Genomic DNA, 12,595 nt, shown 5'->3' with positions numbered 1-12,595 from the left:
TGGCGGCCCGCTGGATCTCAATAGAGATTCTTTAATAATGTATAAATTTTAAAAGGCAAATGGGAAAAACCCATAAAACAGCAAACGGCCACATAATGCAGAACTATTTAAAATTAAAACGGAACAGTAGAGAAAATCCGATCAGAATGACAAAATAAACTAAGCATCCACTGGAAGGAATCCCAATATCTGCAGACGGATCCATTTCGGCCTTCCAGGACTCATCAGTGCAGCTAGGGTACAAACAAAAAGCAGCAGTTCATATACTTAACATAATTCAATGAACTTGACTTCCTTTTGGTATTTTGTTTACCAGGATTGATGGGTGCATTCATCCATATAATGACTCATGTAAAATAGAAAAATGGCTACAATAAATACTTAATGCAGGTGTCATAGGTACAATGCAAATAATACCAAAAAAGGTTACCAAAGGCATGTAAAATTCAAAGAAAAAGGAAATATAACATTCGTATTTGAATAATAAATACTAACAGGAAATATATACACTAGTTAAAAACTAGTACCAAAACACTCTTGGCCCAGTAACTGAGTGGTGACAAGCTCGGACAACTGATTTCTACACAAAAATGTTGTGATAGAAGTATACCGAATTTCAGTTTTCATTGTTTGTATACAGTTTGGATATGTTGTACAGTATTGGAATCATATGCTTAGTCCTGGTTCTTCCAGCGCAGGGCACTCCATCCTTTGGTAGTGTTTCTATTGGATCTGCTATAATAAATGAAGGAAATGCGGCTGATCTTAACTGTCCAGTGGTGAACCTGACTGATGACTACTCAATCTCTTGGTATAGAGAAACAATAACTGGTGATAGGACAGTTATTTACAGGGATGGCATGCTGATAAATAATGACCTAGGAAGTGAGGCAGAAGCTTACAGTCTCCACAACACAACTGATGTAAGAATAACACAGGTGAGAGGTTGTGATCTTGGTCATCTGCTTAATGGTAACAATTACACCTGTGAAGTAACTCTTAAGAGTACAGGTGAGGCAGTGCTAGCATCAGGTGATATTATCCTGGTAGCTTACTATTCTCCATCATCTTTGTATCCAATTTGTGAATCAAGTGAATTTTCATCTAATTTGACTGGTTCAAATGTCACTATCTCTTGTTACTCTGAACATGGTAATCCACATGTCCAACTACAATGGTTAAGGAATGGAGACACAATTGAAAACCTAACAACAATCGCAATTTATTCTTACATATACTTGAATTATACATTTATTCTTGAAGCAGATGACTTAAAAAGTAACTTTACTTGTACTAATGGAATACAAAGCTGCAATTTAGCATCTGACCAAGTAAGTGCAGAAGGTTGTCCAACAACGCCTCTTGACACAGGTATGCATCAATCATCTACCACTGTTACTGTCCTTCCAACTGATACAGAGGTTCAACCTGCATCTAGTAAAATAGGACTACAAACTGTGGTGGGGTCTAGCATTGCAGCTGTTTTATTCTTAGCCTTCTGCTTATTTATTGGTGTATGTTTCTACAGAAGAAACACAAAACAAGGAGCAACTAACACATATCAACAATCTACAGATGAGGGAGATTCAAACAACCAAGAGAAAAACACCAGAAGTGAATTTACAATTGATAATGACTCATATAATGAACAAGCTACAAAGCAACCAAACTACCAATATCAACAGGATTATCAAAATCTGCCTCGTTCGGCTACAAAGACTTCGAATGAAGATATGAACAGAGATTCTGCAGAATCTGGGACCATTGACAGCTTTATTTATTATGAGATATGAATGAGAGTTAGAAATGGTTGAAAATGCCAAACCATATGAAAGAAATGGAACTGTTCTTAATGACTGGATGATGTTTGGAATGATGATCAAGACAGTGGCAAATGCCTATTAGGCCAAACAATTGTTTGCCACCCATTTTTTTTTTTTTTTTTTTTTTTTTTTAAATTTTAGAAAGTGGTCTTTATTTTTCTCCATTTTGCACATGAAAGTCTTCTAAATTTGGTGTCTGATGTAAGGTATTGCTATTCTAGGCCTAAATTCATTACAAAATATTTTATTTTCATTTATTTATTCTGGTATATGGTAAAATACAAAAAGTAGAACCAGTCTGAAATTATTGTAGTACAAAAATTCAAGATTCCAAACAACAAAAAATTCAAAAACACCAAATATATCTCATATATATTGATTATGGGTTATTTTTATTGAGTCTGATGAATACCCTTTGTAAAACAAATAGTGAGACAGCCATATTGCAAGCATTTAATATGTTAATTTTGGTGATAGGAAAAAAAAATATCTGCGCCAGCCTTTCCTACAAATTTCCAGCATTAAAGGGCAAGGAAACAATTTTGTTTGGACCTTATACTATTAGAGATACAAAAATGATAAGCAACAGCTAAAAAGTAAACGTAAGTAAACAGCCAGAAATAGAACCAGAGCTTTCGGACAACACTAGTCCTTCCTCAGTGGCGAGTGAGTGAGGGTAGGAAAAGCTAGATGGTATAAAGTGAGAATTTCATGCAAGCATGATTGGAAACAATAGGCTGGGTGAGATTAGAATAAACAGCCTAAACAAGTAAATAGGAAGGCCAAAAATAAACTTGCGTGACCACATTCGTTGCCACCGATGCCTTAATTTTTCTACTATTTTCTCTATAATTATACTAAAGTATTATATTCTGCCCTCTTGAGTTTGGGTAAATAACATTACAGTATTCATTAATAAATATGAACAATTTTATATCTTCTCTTGATACACATCACTGTAATAATTAATAAATTCTAATTACAATTAACTTGGAGTTCTAGTTATTTCATGAATAAATGTTTCTGTCTACTTGTATGTATTTTTGTCTTTGTATTTTCTCCTGTCCATGAATATGAAGTTTTCTGAAGAAAAATAAAGGAAATGAAATGCAATAAAATAAGCAATGATAAGGATATGAATTGTGTGAAAAGAGAAATACTGAAGCAGCTCAGAATTAAAAAAAAAATCTATTCAAGGAAGATCATTTATACTAAAAGACTAAAGAATGCTGTGCCTAGAGCTACTGTAATTATAGTTGATGAAGGAGTCATAGGTAAAATGCAAATAATACCAACAAAAGCAACCAACTATGAATGTAAATTTCAAAGAAGCAGGAAATATAACATGAACATTATAACTATACTAGCTAACAGAAAATATAGCTTTAAAACTAGTACCTAAACATTCTTGGCCCAAAAACTGGTGTTAATAGCTTCGAAAAACTGACTTCAACACAAAAAATTCTATGATAGGATGTATGCATTACGGAATATTGTACGTATTACAATGTTTAAATATTATTATTATCTTTACGTTGTTAATTAATTATAATGGTTTATTCCTGGACTGAACACAGTAGAATGGTGCAGAGGCAGGTGATGCCAGTTAACAATGGTTGTGGTCTTCCAAATTTTTGTTTAAATCCAGGCATGTATTACAAATAGTCAATTATTGTTTGAGATGCGATACAATATTTACAATACAAAAGATTTTTTATGGTGTCATTGCTTGCACACCGACATGATTGTGATGATTTTTGAATCTCTTCTTAAATTGACGAAGGAACCGGGAAAGTTTGTGGTTGTCATCTTCTTTGTTTGTTGTCCAACTAAACATGATTATTAAAACTATACTGTACACCTATATAAAATTTATATGAAAATAAATAACATAAATTTAAATGTGAACGTAGTAATCACTTTATTAAGAAGATTAACAATTTTCAATCTTGTAATCAACATTATATAACTCGAGTTATGTATTGACCTAGGCTACAACGGCTAAATGGAAAAGTATGCTTTCACCATTAAAGGCTTCTTCTATAGAGAAGAAGCGGAGTTGAATAGCTCAGTGGTTAAGATGCTTGTCTTCTGATCCCTGATCTGGTCCTGGGTTCAATTCCTGTCACAGCAGGAATTTTTCTCACGACTAAAACAACTCCACTCCCTTAGCCTCATAAAGAGACTTGGTTTATTAAGCATCATTCTCATCCTGTAAGTGGCAAGTGTACTTGTTGTTGGATGTAAAGGCAATAAAAAAAAAAAAAAAATTGAATGACCTGTCCAAGCACGAGCTCCTGTAGACCAAACCCAGCAACATTTTGATTTTAATCATGCAGAAAATTTACTCATACTACAATCAATAGGAACCAACGGCTTATTGTAGGACACTGACATCAGTAACCATACTGAATGCAATGTTACAACAAATCTACAGACTGTCTAATAAACTTACATTTCTGGTTCTGGTTTAATTTAGCAACAGACTGGCTGAAATCAACGTGTATGCGTCTATCATCAATTAAAACATTGTCCATCTTGAAGTATGCTTGTTCACAATCTTCTACCTGAATCATTTTAACAAAGGAAGCATTTTTATTATTTATTTATTTTAACTGGTATTGGTACTGGTATGGCATTTATAATGCGCCTCTTCCTTGCAGTTATAAAGCGCAGTTCTTTTCCCTGGTTATTGGGTCCACATGCGAAGTGTTGCTGCTGGTAATCAGCACAGGAGCAGGCAACCCCACCAGGTACCCATTTATACTCTGGGTGGGGAAAAGCCTCAATTTCTAAGTAAATACTGTAGTGGGTGGAGGTTCACTGTAACATCAATCTGTATCATGGAAGGTATTTAATAGGCATTAAATCACCTAAACTACAGTATAAACCAAGCTTGTTTTTTTATTTATTTTGTTTTTTGAAATGTATGTTCTGCACTAGCTCGAAAAGAAGCCTATGTTATCTTGAAAGGAAGCCATGTGCTTCTTTTCGAGGCTAATTTTCTAAACTAAAGAGGGGGCTTCAATTGGAGATGGCTTCATCTCGAGATTAAGCCCACTGGACTTCAGTTCGAGGTTTTTACGGTATTTGTTTACATATATTTCCATCAAGTACCAGTAAGTGAATTAAATTCCTTATCCCTTTCCACTAGCTGGGAACAAAAGAATACAGAATGTAGTAAGTGATTCATATTCTCTGTTTCGCATTTGTATTGTTGCATATATGGAGGCCTCACTCACCCTTTCGAATTCTATGAATGCGTACTGTAATGATTCCTGTGTCTTCATATCCTTAATCACTTCACAACTGCAATGCACAATGGCTATTAATTATGTACTTATAAATTAAAAGTATGGTAATAGAAAACTATATGATGCCATATCCATGGGTGCTAAATAATTCTGGTGCTTTCAATGAAAAAAAAAAAAAAATCTTAGATTTGAATTTTTACGATCTTTTGGAAATAACTGTTTTTTCCCGCCATTTTGAATAAATTAATTAGTAATATTAATTTTTTTTTTTTCCATTTTAGAGGAACTCATACACTTTACAAGAATATATAGTTTTGCTATATTTACTTCAGTGGTTTAACCACAATATTTAATTTCCTGAAAAGTATCAAATTACATAAAAAAAATTCAGGCATGTAAAGGTTAATAATATAAAATATACCAAACAATCATAAAACAAATTATAAAAGAATAATAAAAATAATAATATAGATATATAATACAAAATAATGAGAATATTTATAATAGTAGTAATAGTAAAACTAAATTAAATTAAACACAATTAATCTTTACACTTAGTAATTTACCTATTAATTTGTCCAAATCTAGAGAATATAATCTGCAAATCATCAGATGTTGTGACCGGATTCAGTTTGCACACAAACAGCACATTCTCTGGAGGCTTTATATCAGCATCTGGAATATCCCCTACCTGGTATAAAATAAAATATTAAATAATTATAATAATCATTTTTAATGTAACACTGCAGTGGTCTAATATTGTGGTCTAGTCAGCCAAGCTAAACCACTGTCCAGAATATCAAATTTTTTTTCATATAAAATTGTTGTATGCCCATATATAGTTATGGTGTGCCTATATATGGCCATGATGTGTCTATATATGGTCATGATGTGATGTCATCATTAACATATTCAGGCATGTCACATGTTTTTTTTTGCACTGCATTTCTATATATGATGGGTGATACCAAAATTTGTGCTTCATTTTCATGCATTGAGGGCGCTAGCAACATTGTATTTTTGCCATTTAATAGGAAAATTTAAGGGAACAGTATTCATACCATCTCTAGAATTTGAGCATTGGCTTTAGCTTCCTTGGTCTCTCGTTCTTCCATCAATTGTTCCTCTGTTTTTTCTTTGTCTTTATCAATATCTTCATCAGCTCCAATACGACCACTCTGAGAAGATAGAAAAGAAGACGTTAATTTGATGGTTTTGATAGTAAGTTCATTAACAAAATATAAAATTACAAAACAATAATATTAACCAATAAATTTGGCATTTACAGTATGTGTGGTGCCATGTTGTATGCTTGTGCAATTTTATATATTCAAGAAAATACGTATGATGTCGCATTTTGACAAAAATTAGGTTTTAATGTTTCTGATATGTTTACTACATGAATTTAATAACAGCAAAGATTCTGAGTTGATTTACAAACATTAAAAGTCTTTAAAGCATATTTTGAATATTGGGAATATTCCTGGCCAGGCCAACATTTTCAGCACAGGCCAAATACATTCACAATTGAATTTTAAAAATATAACAGCTGCTCATTTATACTCTGAGGGTCAATTCCTGTTTGTGTTACCCAGTAACAACAGAGGCTGTGACCAGTACACCAGGGTAACCCCCTACATGCTAACAGGCACCTACTTCTAATTGGTCTTTTGTTGGCTCAGGTGACCTGTCTGGAACAACCAATCCATCCGGATCATCGAATGGGTCATCAAGAATCACAGTGTGGTTGATTCTGAAAATATAAGTAATCATAGCATTCAAGATTCAGATACAATGACTTGGATTGAGTCGGTGATCATTTGAAACAAAAACATACTGGTTACACTATGACGATAATGATCAACAATAAAAGCTAAAAAAGCCATTGTTCATATAGAAAAAAAAAGAAATAAGATGAGTTTTCACACAAGCACGATTCGATAATGATTTGTCTGTATACAATAAAAAAATAATTTCACAAAAAAAATCATATTACCTCATCTTCATGGCAAAACGATAAAATAGTTTTTAATACTACTGTATGATTTCATCATTTCTCCATGATTATGACGTCATTTGATTTGTAACAATATTTTGTTATCGCGTACATGATAAATCAATTATTGAATCGTGCTGGTTTGAAACCATCTTGTATTTCTTTTATTTTCTATAGACTGTGGACTGTGTGTGCTTATTTTTTATAAAACAAACACATAACTTAGACTACTAAAAGTCAGTGATAACTGAAACAAAAACATACTTCCATCTACTATCGAACCACTAATGACATGATAAAAAACACAGAATCATCAGTTTGTGAAATGAATTTATTGTTACATGCACTCCACTGAACAATTTTGGCAACTTGTGCATTCCATAGGAGCATGCTACATCTGGGAGACCTTAGTATGTAAATGAGTGTAAAACATTTTGAATAAAGAATATAGCCAAATACAATACCATCCATGATTGCCTAGCTCCATTTATTTAACTTGTAGGGTTCTATTTTACTTACCTGATGTCTTGGTATGGTCGATGATCCTGGTCCGTAAACGATTCACTGATTTTCGTGAGAACATCAAATCCTTCGGAAACCTCTCCGAACACAGTGTGCACCCCGTCCAGGCTGTCAACATTCTCAGCAAGTGTGATGAAGAACTAGTTAGAAAAATACTTAATTAAACATTTGGTCGAAAAACAAAAATATAATAAGAGTTGACATGGAAATACTTGTGAACAGCGGTGGCATCGGAAAGTCACAGAAAGGGGGACCAACAAGTCCGACAGGGGATATTTAATTGAGGCGCCACCTAGAGCCTCGGTCAGGGTTCCAGAAATATAATACCTGGTGAGGTTTACGGGGAGAGATTGTATAATTTAGGACCATGATTGCCCAAAAATTGTGTGTTTAGACCACAAAAATTATCTAATAAAGCATTGTGATAATTTTAATATATTTTTAAATTGCAAATTTTACTGTTATTTCTTAATATTTCTTGAATGTGCTGCTTTCTTTCATTTGTTTGACTTTCTTTTTAAATGTGCCTTTTTAATGTATTTGACTTTTGGTAAGATTTGCTATTTTTAGTGGTTAGGGTTAGTGTAATTTTCAATGTTTTCTTTTTGTCTTGAGGACCCCAATGGAAATAAGTTCACTTGTAAACTTTTGTGGGTTTATTCCTCAGTTCATTCAGTTGATATTGTTCTTTGTACTTTTTATCTGTTCCTGCACTTTCGTATTGTTTCCTTTTTATCTCTCTGAATGAACTGAATAAACTGAAACTGAAAAAAAAGGCTTGACAGTGATAGTAACATTGTTTGGCTTAGAAATTTAAGATTTGTAGGTGGGAAGTTTTCCGACAGAAAACATTTACCCCCTCTGACCCCAGCTGAATGATTTATTTATTCAACCATATTTCAAGAGGGTGAACCATCCAGCGAGCTGATTTTACAGGTCCCTCAACGATACAAACGAGAAGCATACAAGATATATAACATGAAAAACATACATAACTAGTTAAAAAATTGTGAAGGAACACACCTGAGATCCATGCATTTTCGCACCATTGTTTACCATAGCAACAGCACCCAATTTTTTGTGTTTGATTCTGGGATTTTCTTCCATTTCAAAATACCGAGCCTGATCACCATATAGCTGCCTATCATGAACATTTGAGAAAAAAATCTATATGTATATCATTATCATAAATCATGGAGCTCCCTAACTTATACATATTAGTGAATAAGGGATTTTCCTAACAGGATTATCAGTCTAAAAGACTGCAGAATGCAGTTAAGAATTTTTACTATGTAAAAAGCTACTTCAAGGTAAATTTTACTCTTAAAAATAAATAGGATTTGCCTAATAATCAATGCAATAAAGGAAATGTTTTCCCAGAATATACAATGATGATGCTACCAATATATGCAACATTATTAAAACCCCACATTTTTGCTAACACTGACAAAAACAGAATTTTCTGTTAACATGTGCTAAGAGGCACCATAATTTCATACTTCACAATTTCAAGAATTTATGAAAAAATTACCAATTTTGGATCTACTGTACATAACTTTGAAGTGGGTCATCTTCGAAAGTATCACACTAGAAGTAAAATTGTATCTCTTACTTGAATATTGAATCACCTCCATTTCCAGAACCTGTTGGGTCTCCAGTCTGAGCAATGAAATTACGCTGAAAAATTTAAAACAGAAAGATATTAGCTATCGGTAAATTTCCTGGAAATTTCAATTTGGGGGTACTGGGTTGGGACACGGTTACCTGCTCCACAGCGGCTTTAGAGTGGCTGAGACCAGCTAACTTTGGCTTTGATTTAAATGAAGATTGAAATGTACGAGTACTGTAAGTACACAGTATCTACCTTAATCAAGATTCATATTTAGTATTGGCTAGTTATTAAATCAATTGACTATTTATTGTTGTGTTAAAATATTTTAATGTAAATTCACATAAACATTTATGGAAATATAAATAAGTTATTTATTTATTGAATATATAAAAAGTATAAAACAAAGAAAATAAAAGAAGAACAGAAAGACACTCAGAGTGGCTTTAAATTAGTTAACAAAAATTATATATAATGAAAATAGCTCATAATATATTATGTTTGTGCAATAAATTTCAGGCACTAATCATATTATTAGGCCGAGCACTCACTACATCATATGATGGTTGTACGACCTTTGCACAACGAATGTCAATGGCAGTCTGAACACATCGTCATTAAAAATGATCAATTGTGTGCGTGCCGTGGCGTGTTATCCATGGAATCGCGTTGGCCAACAACCGTCGGCCAACAACCGTCGGCCACATTGATTGCCCCGTTTTAGAGGTCAAGGTGCCAAGCCTATCATGTTTCATAATTTGATATCACCATATCATACGTATTATAGAAGAGATTTGAAAATTCCAAATGTCCAAACAATAAAATTTACAAAAATATGTTGACCACATACCTGTACAGAATGAAATAAACAAAAGTTATAGTACTTCACTTTGCAGAGTTTCAGGAAGTTCAAACAACCTTTGAAAATAAAAACAATGGGAATAAATTATTTTACTTGATAATATTTTGGCAACTTATCCAGAAGTTTGAACTCAATTAACGAAGAAGGAAGTACAAGTAGAAGTAGAACATAGGCCTATAACTGATGCCATGATGGGCCAGCCTACAGTCTACTGTAGTTGGCCAGGTTACATAAAAGTTGCCTCTGATAGTTTAGGACAAACAAGCTAGACCTAGGCCCAGGCTAGGCTAGTCTCTCAGGCTTTTGGACCTACCTTACCTGCTGTAGTCTAGCGGCCTGAAACTACACAAACAAACAAAGGCTAGGCCCTAGGCCTAGGCTAGACTAACACACAAACACGGCTAACAACAAAAACATCAAAACCTAATTTTCAAATAAATCGACAAGTATATTTTACATCTGGGTCTCTCTTTGGGATAAAGATCCACTACTATGTCACCAAGCGTTGTTTCTAGGAGAACTGCCATCACTTTTCGTCGTAGTTAAAACTTTTCAAAATAACTTTCTCTGTGTTATCCGACTACTACAAACGGAAGCCGTTTTCGCATGTCGAGCGGTTGATGAGTGTACGCTCGATTGCATTAACGAAAGTTTGGTATTTAATTGAAGAAACGCAAGGTGGTATAATAATTTATTCGAATGGCTATGTAATTTCAATATATATAATATTTTAATATTAAATATAAACTGCTATAATCAACATCAAACTAAACTTCAAAATTTACTAAATCTTGTACGAATAAAACATTCGGTCCTACTAAATACCACACGGAACCACTCGCGACCACACGGGACCACTCGGGACTGCTCGCGACCACACGGGTGCAAAAATGATAAAAATATTACCACACGAGAGTAGAAAACTACTTAATAATCAATAGAAACCAACTTTTAGTACGGTAATTCTCCAAAATATGGTAAAAATGATTGTTTTTTTTACAGGTTTTTCCGCCGTGCTTCGGAAGGTAATGCGGTGACATTGAGGTTCTGTAACGCATTCACGGCTCCAGAAACGCGTTCACCCTTGACCTCTACAACATTCACTACGTACAGTACGGTACGTTACATTTCATCCTGCGTGTATGCCTATTCTATGTATAGGCCTATTATTCTACTATAACTGTATTTATTACTGTATCTGCTTTGTATTTTTTATAATTATGTGTTTTTGACTCTTATTATTTTTATTTTTTTTAAATTTGTATTGATCCTGTAGTTATGTTATGTTTTAGCCCAGAGACAAATCTAGTTAACTTCTTATGAATAATGTTTTTAAAGATGTATTTTGAGATGTTTTCTATGAAAATAAATAAATAAATGGCAGTAGTACCGCTTTTTGTGTTTCAATGTTAGTAATGGATATAAGAAAATAAAAATAAACGATCAATCTAACAATATATAACAATTCAAAATTCTCATTTTCATTTTATGTAGAATAGGTTTATTACCGTTCACGTGGCAGTATATAACGGCCTATCTTGATTGATGATATTAAACACAGACATGAAGGTCATGGTTGAAGGCGTTTCAGCTGACACGTCAATGCGTTACAGATCCACAATTAACGCATTACATTACCGAGACACGACAGGAAAAACCAACAAATCAAAATCAAGATACATCGATTTTTAACGGAATTCGGATAATTACCGTACTAAAAGTTGATTTCTATTGATTATTAAGTAGTTTTCTACTCTCGTGTGGTAATATTTTTATCATTTTTGCACCCGTGTGGTCGCGATTGGTCCTGAGTGGTCGCGAGTGGTTCCGTGTGGTCGCGAGTGGTCCCGTGTGGTATTTAGTAGGACCCAAAACATTCAATTTTTATAATTGGTGCGACTTCTGCTCAATGTGGTACAACGGGATGTTGTTTTTCGTAATTTATATATCGTAATCCAGTATTATTATTTTTTCCAGTTAATATTCGCTAAGAAATATTTTAAATGTTATTTTTTTTTAAATCTTTATTTCAATGCTGAGAATTAGGCCTACTTTATTTATTTATTTATCAGTTTTAAAATTCTTTTGATTGAAGAGGTTAGAAGAAATTCAAGATGTCAGCCACCAGTGAGGGTTTAGATTCGACCTGTAGCTTCAGTGATTTTGATGTTATTGGCTTCGATCTTGACCATACACTTTGCAAGTATAAGCTAGACATACTTTTTCCCGTACGTTTTTCAAATAGCATGTTGAGTAAATCTGTGCATCAACACAAGGGTAGGACACCGCCGCCGTGTGTACCACCGACTGTTGTGTGTGCAGTGGTCCGTGCGTGCCGTGGATGGGATCTCCCTGCCTGCTGCCTGGTCGGCGGATGTGTATATTACAGCGTTGCTAGGCATTAGGACGTCCCTTAATTATATATAGCTAAGTCTACAGTGCGCATTAGGCCCCATAAAGAAAATTATTAGTTTATCATCCTATCAAGACCAAAAAACTGATGAGGGAGGGAGGTTTTTTTTTTTTTTT

At 33.8% G+C, this 12,595-nt stretch overlaps 2 protein-coding genes across 5 annotated transcripts in view; one reads left to right on the top strand and one right to left on the bottom strand.

Annotated features, from left to right (window-relative positions):
- Positions 1–10,679, bottom strand: part of LOC117111452 (peptidyl-prolyl cis-trans isomerase-like 4) — a 17,756-nt gene extending 7,077 nt beyond the window's left edge. For both annotated transcript variants that reach the window (XM_033254376.1, XM_033254375.1), the window contains exons 1-10: positions 10,524–10,679; positions 10,055–10,122; positions 9,208–9,272; positions 8,619–8,736; positions 7,593–7,735; positions 6,734–6,830; positions 6,139–6,255; positions 5,644–5,768; positions 5,066–5,132; positions 4,279–4,390 (exon numbers count right to left, since the gene is read on the bottom strand). In XM_033254376.1, coding sequence (XP_033110267.1) covers positions 4,279–4,390; positions 5,066–5,132; positions 5,644–5,768; positions 6,139–6,255; positions 6,734–6,830; positions 7,593–7,735; positions 8,619–8,736; positions 9,208–9,272; positions 10,055–10,122; positions 10,524–10,593 — 982 coding nt within the window. In that variant the 5' untranslated portion in view covers positions 10,594–10,679. The remainder of the gene's footprint in view (positions 1–4,278; positions 4,391–5,065; positions 5,133–5,643; positions 5,769–6,138; positions 6,256–6,733; positions 6,831–7,592; positions 7,736–8,618; positions 8,737–9,207; positions 9,273–10,054; positions 10,123–10,523) is intronic.
- A 1,455-nt stretch (positions 10,680–12,134) lies between these two features.
- The window catches only part of LOC117111450 (5'-nucleotidase domain-containing protein 1-like), a 55,053-nt gene continuing 54,592 nt past the window's right edge, over positions 12,135–12,595 (top strand). For all 3 annotated transcript variants that reach the window (XM_033254373.1, XM_033254372.1, XM_033254374.1), the window contains exon 1: positions 12,135–12,294. In XM_033254373.1, the coding sequence (XP_033110264.1) occupies positions 12,181–12,294 (114 nt within the window). In that variant the 5' untranslated portion in view covers positions 12,135–12,180. The remainder of the gene's footprint in view (positions 12,295–12,595) is intronic.

Source organism: Anneissia japonica, unplaced genomic scaffold (genome assembly GCF_011630105.1).
Source record: "Anneissia japonica isolate Jap-2015-1 unplaced genomic scaffold, ASM1163010v1 scaffold9002_len284450_cov133, whole genome shotgun sequence".
In the NCBI taxonomy this organism is placed as follows: domain Eukaryota; kingdom Metazoa; phylum Echinodermata; class Crinoidea; order Comatulida; family Comatulidae; genus Anneissia; species Anneissia japonica.
The sequence above is the reverse complement of the archived record's forward strand: the minus strand, read 5'-3'. Positions and strand labels throughout refer to the sequence as shown.